At 39.6% G+C, this 15696-nt stretch overlaps 1 protein-coding gene across 4 annotated transcripts in view; it reads right to left on the bottom strand.

Annotated features, from left to right (window-relative positions):
• The window catches only part of DCUN1D2 (defective in cullin neddylation 1 domain containing 2), a 39158-nt gene continuing 23462 nt past the window's right edge, over positions 1-15696 (bottom strand). For 3 of the 4 annotated variants that reach the window (XM_071220139.1, XM_071220138.1, XM_071220140.1), the window contains exons 5-8: positions 6706-6750; positions 5241-5323; positions 3491-3587; positions 1-2054 (exon numbers count right to left, since the gene is read on the bottom strand). In XM_071220139.1, the coding sequence (XP_071076240.1) occupies positions 1975-2054; positions 3491-3587; positions 5241-5323; positions 6706-6750 (305 nt within the window). In that variant the 3' untranslated portion in view covers positions 1-1974. The remainder of the gene's footprint in view (positions 2055-3490; positions 3588-5240; positions 5324-6705; positions 6751-15696) is intronic. The other variant, XM_045186702.2, reaches the window with a different exon arrangement.

Raw genomic sequence — 15696 nt, 5'->3', positions numbered from 1 at the left:
CCAGAGAAAATAATTTATTTTAATGTTTCCAAAGTTCTTAGCACTTTCAGAGCATGCATGACTTAAATGTATACAATAGAAGAAAGGAAATGCACGATTTTTTGAAGAGCTTTTGTCCAATTCTAATGTTTTGATATCTACTATTGATAAGTCCATAGGACATTTTTTTTCCTCATATAACTTTTTAAATCTTAAGAATAAAAGTGTTGCACACCTCTATAGTTTATACAGGATTATCCAAGTTCTATAATCTTCTCTGAGCAGAACACTTACATGTCAAGAATACATAAGCCTTGAAAGATGCTTTAAATTTGTTGAGGTTTTTTTTTTTTATTAAAGCTAGCTTTTATTATATAAAATAAATGCTCTCTTAAAATCACAGACTTACAGATAGAGATGGCCTTGCTTTTTTTTAGACATGGAAGTGGAGGACTGGGAGAGGGTAAGTGACTTACCTGGGTCCAGCACCCAGTTACAGGCCAATGACCCAGTCTAGCCTGTGGTCTCCAGGCCTCAGCCCCCCTTCCAACCCTCCATGGCCTGCTGACCTCTTTGAAAGATTTTTATTCAAAAGTATAAATAGTTCACATACAGCAAGTACACACAAACTTCATGTGCATGGGTGCTTCCTAAAACACTGAGTGAATCACATTTTTGGAAGTCAAATCAAAACAACACATTTTAGGCACACTCTCTGTTTACAGGAAATCTGAAGTGAACTTCCTCTGTCCCAAAATTACCCAATTTATTTGTCTGGTAAACTGGGTTACAGGCAGTACAGCAGGCACACTTGTGACGGGAAGATCTTTTCAAATATGAGGTAGGGTCCACACAGTGATTTTTCAAAACTCTACACAGAGCTTTTCCCAAAGTAGAGCAGGTACATCGCCTTTGGACAAGCAATCCACCTATCTCTGTGCCGCCCTGGATGGTCCTCCTCGACAAGGCAAACACCAGAAAAATCAGATGGCATCGTGATGCAAAGGCAGACTTCCGCTTGCAAACGAGATGAAGGTTTCCGATTTGGCTTTTGTTTTGGACAATGATGTGTATTTTAGTTTTAGCTTCCAAATGCGCACAACCACACAAAGGGCTGGAGAGTGGACACTGTGGATATTACAGACAGTGGAATGGAAGCAACTCAATTTTTAATTCTACAATTCATTATTCATTAAAGAAATATTTTTCATGGAAAATGTCTTCTTAAGTATAATAAAATACGTATTTTTTAAAAAAACATACTTTACGAGACTTCTTAGGAAGTTCAAATGACATCATTAAAAGTAAAATAGACCTGCTGACTTGTAAGCAGTTTAAAATAAACCTTTCCTGGAATTATCACATACTACACGTGCCACTGCTGTGGAAACTGTAATGGCTATTAAAAACTATAGAATGACTTTCAGATGAACATCTAGAGAAAATTAAAACAAAAATAGATCTGGCAAATCTAGATATTCAATAATTCAAAAAATATAAATCTTGAATTCCTGGCACCAAGTTTAAAAAAATGTTAGAATCCATGACAAGATCATTTTCTTTTGGGCACATTTTAAACAGCTTTGACTTTTATAAAAATACAACCTCCTACCAAGGGCACAAATACTTTTTTTAAAGTGTAATTACAATATAATTTAGTGGAGTGTGGTAACTGCTGGTGTTCGCCTGAAATCACAAATTAACAGCGTGCTCCGCAGTCCTGCAACAGGCTCTAGGCGCTTTTCCGTAACTGTATAAATCATGCAGAAATCTCCCAAAGCAACAGGTATGTGACCCATCTCCACACATCCCCAAGCAGCTGTCTTCTGAGGATCTCCTCACGGTGTCCAAATCCAGCCACCATTTTCTTTAAGCAGAGATGACTGGCCAAGGATGACGTCTGAAATCAGTGACATGTGTGCACAGAAATTGACCAAAATGTCTCCTTGCAGGTTGCAGTTCGTTTCACAATCCTAAGCCATTTTCATTTTCTGCCTAGAAAGGGCTGTGTTTACTGCCTGTGACTACTGGCCGGGCGTATTCCACGAAGTCATCTATAAGAACAGGCCACGCTCCTAAAGAAAAACAGATTTAAAAAAAATAATAATTTACATTTTAAAGCACTATTTTGTTAAATTTAAAGCACTTTTTCCCCATAATCCAACACTTAAGAGTTCAAAAACTCAAATGATGTTTAGTTTCTACAGCCTGTGCTTTGCTTGACTGCTGAAGTTACCCATTCCTTCTGCTCGAGCCTGACCGGGGCCAGCAGTTATTGGTGTGCGTGTGTGGGCGCGGCCCTCTCTGAGGACGATGGTATGGTGTGTGTGGGGGGGCAGCTGGCCATGTGTACCCACTGTGGCCTCACGGTCCTCACTGCTTCACCAGGCGATCAGGACCCAGGTAAAGAGGACTCTTTGCCCTCTCAGGTGAGACATAGCCACTTTCCTCCACTAGGGGCGCTGTTTTCTCCTTGAGCTGTGTCCCTCCCTCAAGCTGGCTGGATCCAAGTGGCTCATGATACTCAGCTCCATAAGGCATGGTACCCTACATGCCCATGATACTCTGGGGCCAGCCATACACTCACTCCTTTGAATTTTGGCTCCTTTTTATGCAAATGTGCCTTGTCTCACCCACCATAGCTAAAGCTCCTGAAAGTGGGGCTTCTGTCTAAAGTCAACTATTCACCCACTCGGTCAGCACACTGACCAACTGCCACTCTGCTAGGGAGGGTGTGGAGTGCTGAGGACACAGAGACACAGACACTTGCACTGCCGGTTACCCCCAGGGTGCTGAGTGCTGTTGCTAAAGAGCCTTCACTTTCTAGAACAAAGAAGAGTGATGAGGAGGATGGCCCAGAGGAAGCCACCTCCTAACTGGGCACCAAGGAAGCTGGCAGTGGGTGGCGGTCTGGAGAGTGAGCGCTCCTTTCCAAATGCAGCAAGGAGCCCACTGCACAGCAGGCGCTCAAATGCTCCCTGAATGAGCGTCCTGAACTATTTGGCAGTAAGGGCTGCTAAACGTGCGATCACGTTCACGGAGGGAAATGCAAGCTGCCATCACCCAATAGGCTTGAACAGCCTAAAGACCTGAGGCATCACATGGGGTTAGGCACTTGCAGAAGCCTTTTCCAAACTGCTGTCTAGCTCTGGTTCTGCTATGAGGCTCTCTGCATGTCCATTTTTAAAATGCCTTAGTGTAGAGAACTGTCTTCTTGAGTTAAATAAACACGAAACACTATTTTTCTGTTGTGTGATTTATAAGACATAATAAAGTGAATACTATTATCATCATCATCACCTCCGTTTCACCAGTGGGGTAGAGCCAGGAGTCAGCCGGGTCCCGTCTGACTCCAGGCCCTGTGTCATCAACACTGCCCTACACTCCAGGACCATGTGACCCAGAGCCTGTGTCACTATCACTGTCCTATGCTCCAGGGGCAGGAGAAGTCAGCATACGTATCAGCAATGCTGGCGCTCATCTGAAGTACTACAGCTTCAACTTTTCGTACCTTCTTCATCATAGTTAGACATATCATCTGCAATCATATTTCCAAAATCTAGCAGAAGATTCCAAGTGTCCCTCGGGATTGACCTTTTGTGATGTTCCTAATACAGAAGAGAAAAAACCCACCAGATTTAAGACAGAGACGTAACTCTCAGGTGTGCTAGAGATCTAGTTATCTCAGTACATAATTTGATGAGAAATAAATATAAGAAAATTGTTCAAAGTTAAGAATAGTGCTTTGGATAAATGTTAAGAGCTACATAGTGCCAATGTACAAATATAGAAAGAAAATTTATTTAAAAACAAAATATGTAAAATACAAAGATTATAAACTCCCATTTCAGTTGAATATAGGGGCAGCATTTTTAATCTCTTTACCTATTCCAAACCAATTTAAGAAACAATGCAAGGCAATAGACAAGTTGTATTTTGATACATTAATTTTTCTACATACTAGGTAGTTTTTGCAGTATACTGGGACAATTTGCTATAAGTACCTGTTATTCAATATTTCAGATACACCAAAAATATGGAGAATATGACAGCTCTGTCCTGTTGTTCACCATCGGCCGCAGAAGCGAACCTGCAACACCAAACCTCTTTCTCACGCTGCTCTTTCTTCTTACGGAGGTACTCATCTTCCTCATTAGCATGGATCATTCTCACCCTGTCTTTGTACGTAGTACATGTATACATGTTCACAAAGAACTTAGAAGCTTGTCTCACATTTAAAAGCATTTGTGTAACTACTACCAAATCCTATGCAGTCTGCTGCCACTTGGTTTTGTTCCATTCAACACTGTTTGAAATGTGTCCAGCCTAATGAGTGTGAATCCAGGTTGACTCATTTTCATTAGCTTCGACTGTACACTGCTGCGTTTATACCCTGAGTTTCTCTCCACTCTGCTGCTGACGGATACAGGTTGTTCCCAGTGCTGCTGTTACAATGATGCAAGAATGCTGTCACTGAGCATGCGTGCGCGGGTTCTCTGGGGAATGCCAGCAAGGGAGGTTACTGGCCAAGAAAATAGTAAGTGGTGAAGCGCAGGAAACACGACCTGTTGTGACTAAGTTGAATGCAGGCGTTGTCACGCTTCTCCAAGGAGGGCCTTAAAAGACAGCTATTCTCAGTGAAGGGGCTCGTCCTCAGTCAGGCTGGGGCTGCTCTCTCATTCACAACTGAACTGCCAAGGGAGATCTGGGCATATCTGATATCACAATGGTCTATTTTGGGGTCAGGATGTATCCCTGCACTGCACGCCCTTCAAAGAGCTCACAGCTACGCCCGCTTCCTTCATTTCACACCACGAGGGGCTGCCTAAAGAAGACGGCCCAGCATGACTGGAATGTCTGCCTGCAGCACAGATAAACTCTCTCCTAAAGGGCCAGCTATGCCTTCCTTTCCTTCTAGATGTCATAAAACACATTTTAAATGGCAGCAGACTATGAACCCACGTGCTGTGTGTGGCAGGGTTCCACTGGACAACGATACAATCCATCATCTGAAACACCAGCCTAGAAGGAGCCACTTTTAAAGTCAGCCTTGGAGCAGCCCTGCCTGAAACTCACTGTTTATGGCGCTGTAGGTGGCAAAACTGTGCGGCAACTTGTCGGCTACCAGGTGATCTCTGCATAGGGCTTTCATGTACCACCATGCCCACATGAGATACTTCGGCTGGATAAGATGTACAGCCGCATAACCTGCTGACCCCCTCACCCTGGGCACACACAGCTTGAAGCAGGAGGACACTTACCAATAGAAAGGTGTTCCAAAGATCTAAAAACTTAAACCTTCCAGATAATACTAAATTCCAATATGCAACAGCCATTTCTAAATCTGGCAAAAAGAGAAAAAGAGCAGTTAATAAATCCCAATTTCTTCACAAGAAAAGATCACTTCTCAGCACACTTGTATTTATGTAAAAAAATTCAGCAGTCTCACCCAAGAGTATTATGACACTAATCCTTACAAAAGTGTTCTTGAAATTATGTGCAATCTAATTTTATACCTCTGGGCAAATGTCTTCAAAAAGGGATTTGGGTATTGCTATTAGAACATGTAAATAATCATTCCCTAATGAATAACTTTTGAAGACTCTCATTTTCATATGTATCAGGCTCTCTTTAAATCTGAACCAACCTCAATACTATTAATGCACATAGTTTATTTTTTGAAAAGTAGGCCAATGTGCTTTCTAAGTGATGAACTACAAGTTAAAACAACTTGTTTAGAAAGGGAGTGACATACTGCTTTTCAAACAGACTTGCCTTGCTGCTGTAAAAACTAAAAAAGACTCTGATTCCAGAGTAAATCATACAAGTTTTGTGAGGGCTTTGAACTTCTCAAGGCATAGTTGAGGCATACGCTGATGTAAGGACAGTTAAAAAACGAGACAGTTATTAATCAAAGTCAATGTCCTCTTTTTCCTCCGGGCTGCAAGGTAGTGATTATTTCACTTCTACACAGACCTATGTTGTAGGGCTCAGTGTTGAGATGGTGTCTTAATGTAATATGAATCCCGAGTGATAGGGCTGTTAGAATATTATCCCCAATCCATAATTATTGGAATACTGAGATTCATTCTCTGCTCACCAGAAATTTAATGTCTGTTTCTTTTCACATGCTTGACAGAAGAAGTATATAAAGAGGCCAAGAAGTTCACTTTAAAGTTGACAACCTTTAATGTTGCATAGTGCTCACCACTTTTAGATAGTAAAAGAACAGTTATAATGAAATAATTTCCTAATTATGTGTTTATATATGTATGTCAGATAAACTAATGTGAAAAGCAGAAGAGAAATATTAAGCTAACAGATAATTTTAAATGCAAAATACTTAAAGATTTTCATCTAAATCTTGTTGGGTTCCACCTGGACAAAACTTATTAAAGTTATAACTCTAATCTGAGATTTCCAGGGTCAATCATTATTAAAATTGGATAACCAAAAGAGATGTATGAATAGCGACCAACTTTGAATAAAATGCCTACATTCCCAAAGTGTTTAAAGTCCATTATAGACTTTCTCAGCCTTAAATACCCTGGAGTCTTAATCAGAAGAAAGAAATGGTCAGAAAGTCTCAAGGAACCAATAGTATGGAAAGGCTCGCTGAACCTTACCTATGGGACCCGCAGTATAATGCTAAGATGATTAGTCTTGTCCTGCTAAGTCTACATCCTTATCACTTAGGAAGAACGTTAATTGAAATCTATACTCAACTCATCTTAATGATGAGAAGTCTCACACTGAGAAATGGAGGTAAACCTGGGAAGGAAAGAAATATAGTTTTATGGCAGATATTTAATCTAGTTACTTTTGGATTAGTTTGGTCCTAGAAATCAATAAGTTCCTGATTTGTATGCTTTTTTAATTGTATATTTTCCATTACCATTTATCCCCCTTATCCCCTCTGCTACCTCCACCCAACCCCTCTCCCCCACAATTACCACACTGTTATCCATGTCCATGAGTCCTTTTACTTTTTTGCTTGATCCCTCCACCCCCTAACCCCGATTCCAGAGATGTCATCCAGCTCTCTCTCTATGAGTCTGCCTCTGTTCTATTTGTTAGTTCAATTTGTTCATTAGATTCCACATATAAGTGAAATCATATGGTACTTGTCTTCCTCTGACCGGCTTATTTCACTTAGCATAATGTTCTCCAGGTCCATACATGCTGTTGCAAAGGGTAAGATTTTCTTTTTTTTAATTTAATTTTTTATTTTTTAAATATATTTATTGATTATGCTATTACAGTTGTCCTATTTCCCGCCCCCCTCACTCCACTCCATCCTACCCACCCCCTCCCTCGCACATTCCCCCTCTATAGTTCATGTCCATGGGTCATACTTATAAGTTCTTTGGCTTCTACATTTCCTACACTATTCTTACCCTCCCCCTGTCTATTTTCCACCTATCATCTATGCTACTTATTCTCTGTACCTTTCCCCCCTCTCCCCCTACCACTCCCCTATTGACAGCCCTCCATGTGATCTCCATCTCTATGGTTCTGTTCCTGTTCTAGTTGTTTGCCTAGTTTGCTCTTGTTTTTGTTTTAGGTGTGGTCGTTAATAACGGTGAGTTTGCTGTCATTTTTACTGTTCATATTTTTTATCTTCTTTTTCTTAGGTAACCCCCTTTAACATCTCATATAATAAGGGCTTGGTGATGATGAACTTCTTTAACTTGACCTTATCTGAGAAGCACTTTATCTCCCCTTCCATTCTAAATGATAGCTTTGCTGGATAGAGTAATCTTGGATGTAGGTCCTTGCCTTTCATGACTCCAAATACTTTCCAGCCCCTTCTTGCCTGCAAGGTCTCTTTGGAGAAATCAGCTGACAGTCTTATGGGAACTCCTTTGTAGGTAACTGTCTCCTTTTCTCTTGCTGCTTCTAAGATTCTCTCCTGTTTAATATTAGGTAATGTAATTATGATGTGCCTTGGTGTGTTCCTCCTTGGGTCCAACTTCTTTGGGACTCTCTGAGCTTCCTGGACTTCCTGGAAGTCTATTTCCTTTGCCAGATGAGGGAAGTTCTCCTTCATTATTTGTTCAAATAAGTTTTCAATTTTTTGTTCTTCCTCTTCTCCTTCTGGCACCCCTATAATTCGGATGTTGGAACGTTTCAAGATGTCCTGGAGGTTCCTAAGCCTCTCCTCATTTTTCCGAATTCTTGTTTCTTCATTCTTTTCTGGTTGGATGTTTCTTTCTTCCCTCTGGTCCACACCGTTGATTTGAGTCCCAGTTTCCTTCCCATCACTATTGGTTCCCAGTACATTTTCCTTTGTTTCTCTTAGCATAGGCTTCATTTTTTCATCTGGTTTTCGAACAAATTCAACCAATTTTGTGAGCGTCTTGATAACCAGTGTTTTGAACTGTGCATCCGATAGGTTGGCTATCTCTTCCTCGCTTAGTTGTATTTTTTCTGGAGCTTTGAAGTGTTCTATCATTTGGGCCTTTTTTTTTTTTTTTTTTGGTCTTGGCGCGTCTGTTACTTTAAGGGGCGGAGCCTTAGGTGTTCACCAGGGCGGGGTAATGCTGGTGGCTGCGCTGTGACGCTGTACGTGGGGGAAGGGCTGAGAGGGAGCAATGGCTCCCGTTCCACTCTCCACCGGATCCCAGTCACTCCTTCTGCTACCCACAATCAAATTGGGCCCCTCTGGTGCTGGTTCCCAAGTGGGTGGGCTTGTGCACGCCCTAGGCCCCTGTGGGTCTCTCCAACGACCTCTCCTGTGAGGCTGGGAGTCTCTCCTGCTGCCGCCCCAACCCCCACGGGCGTTTTCAATCAGAGGTTTGAGGCTTTATTTCCCCGCGCTGGAGCCCTGGGTTGCATGGTCTGCTTCGCTCCCCGCCGTTTGTCTGGTTTATCTGTGGGCGAATGTGGAGCCGCGGGGTGCTACCCGCTGCTCTGCCTGCCCTGTTCTCCACCACTCTGAGTCCGGCCCTCTCTGTTTAGCTGCGTGAATGTGGGGCCGTAGGGTCTGCCAGTGGTCAGACTGCCTGCCCCTTTCATCCCACACTCCTCCAGTCTCGGTCCCGCCACGGCAACTCGAGTCCTCTCCACCCTGGCTGCTCGTCTCCGCCCCTCCTACCGGTCTGGATGAATGTTTATTTTTTATTTCCTTGGTGTTGGACTTCCTTGCCGTTCGATTTTCTGTCAGTTCTGGTTGTGCGAGGAAGCGCAGTGTGTCTACGTACGCCGCCATCTTGGTTCTCCGCCAAGGGTAAGATTTTCTTCTGTTTTATGGCTGAGTAGTACATTGTGTAAATGTACCATGGGTGTTTTATCCACTCATCTACCAATGGACACTTGGGCTGCTTCCAAATCTTGGCTGTTGTAAATAACACTGCAATGAACATAGGGGTGCTTATGTTCTTTCGAATTAGTGTTTCCGGTTTCTTCAGATAAATTCCTAGAAGTAAAATTGCTAGGCCATAAAGCTGTTGCATCTTTAATTTTTCGAGGTATCTCCATACTGCTTCCCACAATGGCTGCACCAGTCTCCACTCCCACCAACGGTGCAGAAGAGTTCCCCTTTTTCCATGTCCTCGCGTGCACTTGTTGTTTGTTGATTTATTGATGAGAGCCATCCTGTCGTGTGGGAGATGCTATCTTATTGTGGTTTTCATGTGCATTTCTCTGATGATCAGTGACATTGAATATCTTTTCATATGTCTATTGGCCATCTGTATGTCCTCATTGGAGAAATTTCTATTCGGGTCCTTTGCCCATTTTTAAATTGGATTTTTTTTTGCATTGAGTTTTATAAGTTCTCTATAAATTTTGGATATTAACCTCCTATCAGATGTTTTGGTGAATATGTTGTCCCATTCCATGGTTGTATTATAATTTTATTGATGTTTTCCTTTGCTGTGCAAAAACGTTTTAGTTTGACGTAGTCCCATTTATTTTTTCCTTTGTTTCCCCTGTCTGAGGAGATATAACAGGAAAAAAACATTGCTATGAGCAACGTCTGAGAGTTTACTGCCTGTGCTTTCTTCTATAATTTTTATGGTTTCAAGTCTTAACATTTAAGTCTTTAATCCATTTTTAATTTATTCTTGTGTGTGGTGTAAGAAAGTGGTCGTTTCATTTTTCTGCACACATTCTGTCCAATCTTCACAACACCACTTATTGAATAAACTATCTTTATCCCATTGTATGTGCTTGCTTCCTCTGTCAAATATTAATTGACTATAAAGTTATAGGTTTATTTCTGGGCTCTCTCTTCTGTTCCATTGATCTATAAATCAGTTTGGGTTTTTTATTTTGCTAGTACCATGCTGTTTTGATTACTATGGCTTTATAGTATACTTTGATATTAGGTAGAGTGATTCCTTCAACTTTGTTCTTTCTCAAGATCACTGTTGCTATTTGGGATCTCTTGTGGTTCCATATAAAGTTTTGAAATATTTATTTTAGTCCTGTGAAATATGTCAATGGAATCTTGATAGGAATTGCGTTGAATCTATAGATTGCTTTGGGTAGTATAGACGTTTTAATGATGTTAATTATTTCTATCCATGAACACGGTATGTGCTTCCACTTACTTATACCTTCTTCAATTTCTTTCCTGTGTCTTATAATTTTCTGAGTACAGGTCTTTTACACTCTTGGTTAAATTTATTCCTCAGTATTTGATTCATTTTGAAACAAATGCAAATGGGATTGTTTTCTTAATTTCCCTAACAGTTTATTATTGGCATATAGAAATGCAGCTGATTTCTGGATATTAATTTTGTGCCCTATTTTACAGAACTCATTGATTAGTTCTAGTAGTTTCTGGGCAGAATCTTTAGGGCTCTCCACGTATAGTATCATGCCATCTGCAAATAATGACACCTTTACTTCTTCCTTTCCAATTTGGATACATTTTATTTCTTCTACTTGTCTGGTTGCTGTGGCTAAAACTTACACTATTATGTTGAATAAGAGGTAAAAGTGGCCACCCCTGTATTGTTCCCAATCTTAAGTGGAACACTTATAGTTTTTCCCCATTGAGTATGATGCTGGTAGTGGGTTTATCACGTATGGCCTTTATCATGGTGAGGTATATTCCCACTTTGCTGAGAGGTTTTATCATAATCGGTGCTGAATTTTATCAAATGTTTTTTCTGCATCTATTGATGTGATCATGTGGTTTTTATCTTTCATTTGTTTATGTGGTGAATCACATTTATTGATTTGTGAATGTTGTACCAACCTTGGATCCCCAGAATAAATCTCACTTGATCATGGAGTACGATCTTCTTGATGTATTGCTGTTTGGTTTGCTAATATTTTATTGAGGATTTTAGCATCTATGTTCATCAGGCATATTGGCTTATAATTTTCTTTTTTTGTAGTGTTTTTATCTGGATTTGGAATTAGGAAAATGCTGGCCTCATAAAACGAGCTTGAGAGTTTTCCCTCCTCTTGAATTTTTTGGAATTGTTTGAGAATGAGATATGTTAGTTTTTCTTGAATGTTTGGTAAAATTCACCTGTGAAGCCATCTGATCCAGGGTTTTTGTTTGTTGGGAGTTTTTTTATTGCTGCTTCAATTTCACGAGGTATAATCTGTCTATTCAGATTCTCTGATTCTTCCCAATTTAGTTTCTAGGAATTTACCCATTTTGTGCAGGTTGTCCCATTCGTTGGCACATAGTTGTTCTTTTTCCTCTTTCATTTCTGATTTTATTTATTTGGGTCCTCTCTCTCTTTTTCTTAATGAGTCTGGTTAAAGGTTTGTCAATCTTGTTTATCTTTTCAAAGAACCAGCTCTTGGATTCATCAATCTTTTGTATCTTTTTTTAGACAATATTTCATTTATGTATGCTCTGATCTTTATTATTCTCTTCCTTCTATTCACTTTGGGCTTTGTTTGTTGGTCTTTTTCAAGTTCCTTTAAGTGTAAAATGAAATTGCTTGTTTGAGCTTTTTCTTGCTTCTTGAGGTAGGTCTGTAATACTATGAATTTCCTTCTTAGGACTGCTTTCCCTGTGTCCCACAGATTTTGGGTTGTTGTGTTCTAATTTTCATTTGTTTCAAGCTATCTTTTCATTTCTTCCTTGACCTCATTGTTAATTCATTCATTGTTTAATTGCATGTTATTTAGCTTCCATGCCTTTGTGTATTCTTCAGTTTTCTTCTTGTGATTGATTTCTAGTTTCATAACATTATGGTTAGAGAAGATGCTTGATATGGTTTCAATCTTCTTAAATTTATTGAGACTTATTTGTGTCCTAACATGTGGTCTATCCTAGAAAACATTCCATGTGCACTTGGAAAGAAGGTATATTCTGCTGCTTTGAGGTGAAATACTCTGATGATATCAATTAAATCCATTTGATCTAGTGTGTCATTTAAGGCTGCTGTCTCCTTGTTCATTTTCTGTTTGGAAGATCTATCCATTGAAGGCAATGGGGTGTTAAAATCCCTTATTATGACTGTACTTCTGTCGATCTCTCACTTCATGTCCATCAAGCTTTGCTTTACATCTTTAGGTGCTCAGGAACAGACAGAGACACACATAAACAGACACACAAATATGAAGGAAATGAAGAATAAACCGTATAAACTCGCTCCTTGATTACTCTTTTCCACTGATGTCCATGCTTTTTCTAGGAACTATAGGAAGATTTGTATCAATCTCCTTAATTTACACTTAATCTTTCAGAATACAGACTGGGTAATATACTCCGGAAATCACAAAATAAATGGTTCTATTTTAGATGTGTAGCCATAAAATCATTTGTCTTGCTTTCTTTTTTAAAAAAATCCCTCAAAAACCATCTAAAATATAGAATGTACTGTACTTGAAGTGTTTGAATAATATAATCATTTCCTAAAGAGGTTATTGTTTTCTTTAATACAATTTCATATTCAATGTGAAATATAATATGAAATTTAATACCATATGAAATTCTCTTAATTTCTCTTGTAAAGCAAAGGAACAAAATTAGTAACTGTTCTAATTCTCTGGTGGGTAATTTTGATTTTGGCAAATCTTATTTAAGTACCTACAGACATAAAATAAATACAAAAATTGAGGAATTATTGGATAAATTTCACATTTTTTGGCTTCCTGATGCTAAGAAAAATCTACTTAAATAGAGGCTAGACATATGAGGCTAAATATTGTAAAATGTTTCAAAATACTCTTTACCAAGTTTCTTAGTTTCTTTGAAATATTCATGGAGAAAGAAAGTACATTTAAAAATTTTACATAAGGTAATTAATTTAGACTTTAATTTACAATCTCTTATAAATTACTATGGAATTCATAACGTATGTCAAATGTGGTAACTTGAAATGGAACTGATAATATAGGATTTCCAGGGCTGGGCATTAAGAGATATGCGGCCCCTACCTAACCTACCCATGAAATATGCAGCTTCCATGTCAGCAGCCCTTCCAGCCCGAGGCCACCACGCTGTAAGAAAGCCCAGGGAAGCCATGTGGAGGAGCACAGAGGCATCAGAGCCTCTCATAGGTCCTCCGCTAGGCATTTCAACTTCATCCAGCTGACAGCTGAAAACCACTGAGCTTTGGAATTGACAGTGTGGAATAAAGGAACTACTCTACTGAGGCCTGCCTGAATCCCTGACCCAAAAGATCATGAGCTATAAAACAATGATTATTGTTTGAAGCCACTAAGTTTTCAGGTACTTTGTTATGCAGCAACTACTAACCAAAACAGTGGGTCTGGGGTACGAACTGAGAAATCTGCAATTCGGGCAAGTTCCCAGGTGATGAGGATGTGCTGGTCTGAGGACCTCACTTTGCAAGGACCTACGGTAAATCATAACTTAAAAAAAGTTCTTTAATACTTTTCCAGTTCTGGCCAGTTAACTTAGCATTATAAGATAAAAATTCTTGAAAACAATACCTGCACATGAAAATTAAATGAAATGCTAACCCTTTTTGAACATTTTTATTACAACATTAAAGGGAAGGAATCCCACAGATTGCAAAATATATCAATAAGTATAAAAATTTATTTCTAGCAGAAGCGTAATCATCCTACATTATATTGAGTATATTAAAGTTACAGAATAAACAGTCAGAAGGAATACCGTATTCTCATTTACTGACATTTCGAGGTAGTCTTTCCTGGTAACCATTTAACAACAATAACTTGTAACTGCTGTTATTTTAAAATTTGGATCAGACTAATTATCCCTTTGAAAAAGGAAGCTAAATAAGGCTCTAAAAATTAAACTGCTCAAAAGTAAAGCATTACCTAAATTTTCCTTTTGAAGTATAATAATAATTACATTTGGACCTGAATTAGCCAAATTTTAGAAAAGCATGGACGGTAATACTTCTTGTTCAGGTGAGTAATAATTAGGAATAATCAGGAAATGGAGAGAAGTTGTTTTTTTGTTTGTTTGTTTTGTGTTTTTTTTTAAGGCAGCATAAGAAGAAGAAATATCCATGGCAGAAAGGACCACCTGTTGGGAACGTGGCACTTGTCCTCACCAAACGGGCACGTCTCACTGCAGATACCCCAGGAATGCAGCATGAGCCCAGCCCCAACCTTCTGCAGTGCCGTTGTCGTGCTATTTGTTTGTTAGTCTCTAGAACACTGATGATTGTTACTGGGTGATCAAAGTCCAAACTGAAACAGGCTTCAATTTTTAATGACTATTTTGCTTCAGCTTCTTGGGAAGGAATAGAATGGAGGGCAGAGGGTAAGAAGCAAGAGTTTTAGTCCCAAAAGTTAAAAATCGGCTGATAAAAGAACAGTTTTCTGCACACCTATCAGGATGACTATTATTTAAAAAACAAACAAATAACAAGTGTTGGCGAGACTGTGGATAAATTGGAGCCTTGTGCAATTTACATCCCCTGTTGGTGGGGATGTAAAATCTGCTGCTGTAGAAAATAATATGGTGGTTTCTCAAAAAACAAAAACAAAATCATAGAATTGCCCTATGATCCTGCAACTCCACTTCTGGGCATTTACCCAAAAGAACCGAAAAGCTGGGACCCCAGCAGATACTTGTGCACCCGTGTTCACAGCAGCACTATCCACCACACACAAAAGGTGGGAGCAGCCCAGCTGTCCATGGACAGGGGATGGATAAGCAAAGTGTGGAAATACACACAGGAGAAAATTATTCAGCCTTAAAAAGGAAGAACATTCTGACATGCTACAACATGAATGAAGCTTGAGGACATCATGCTAAATGAAATAGTGAGTAGCAGAAGGACAAACGCTGCATGGTTTCATTGATATGAGTTACCCAGTCAAATTCAATGAGACGGGAGGTAGAATGGTGGTTGTCAAGGGCTGGTGGGAGGAAAAATGGGGGGTCTTTATTTAACAGGGGTGAAGTTTTAGTCTGGCAAGATGAGAGAGTTCTACAGATGGATGGTAGCAATGGTTGGACAGCAATGTGCCACTGAGCTGTACACTTGAAAACAGTGAAAATAGTAAAAAGAAAAGAAAGAACTAATGAACAATCTTGGAGAAAAAGCCCTAACGATCCCTAACTTGCTGATTTCACATGCCTCGGCCCTTCCTTTCTATCCTTTGACAAGCAATTGATGAAAACTTAACACTCAAAGGCACATGGAAGGGTCCTGGAAAGGTGGTGGAAGAGGTAGTTTAATTTTTAAATTTCTCTGAATCTTCACATAAAAACAAACAAAGCAACTAGATAGCAAGTCCAAAAGTCAAAGGCAACAGTAACAATAAAATAAGGTGAGAAAGCATCATCATGAA

The sequence above is a fragment of the Desmodus rotundus genome, chromosome 13, assembly GCF_022682495.2.
Source record: "Desmodus rotundus isolate HL8 chromosome 13, HLdesRot8A.1, whole genome shotgun sequence".
Classification (NCBI taxonomy): Eukaryota; Metazoa; Chordata; class Mammalia; order Chiroptera; family Phyllostomidae; genus Desmodus; species Desmodus rotundus.
The sequence above is the reverse complement of the archived record's forward strand: the minus strand, read 5'-3'. Positions and strand labels throughout refer to the sequence as shown.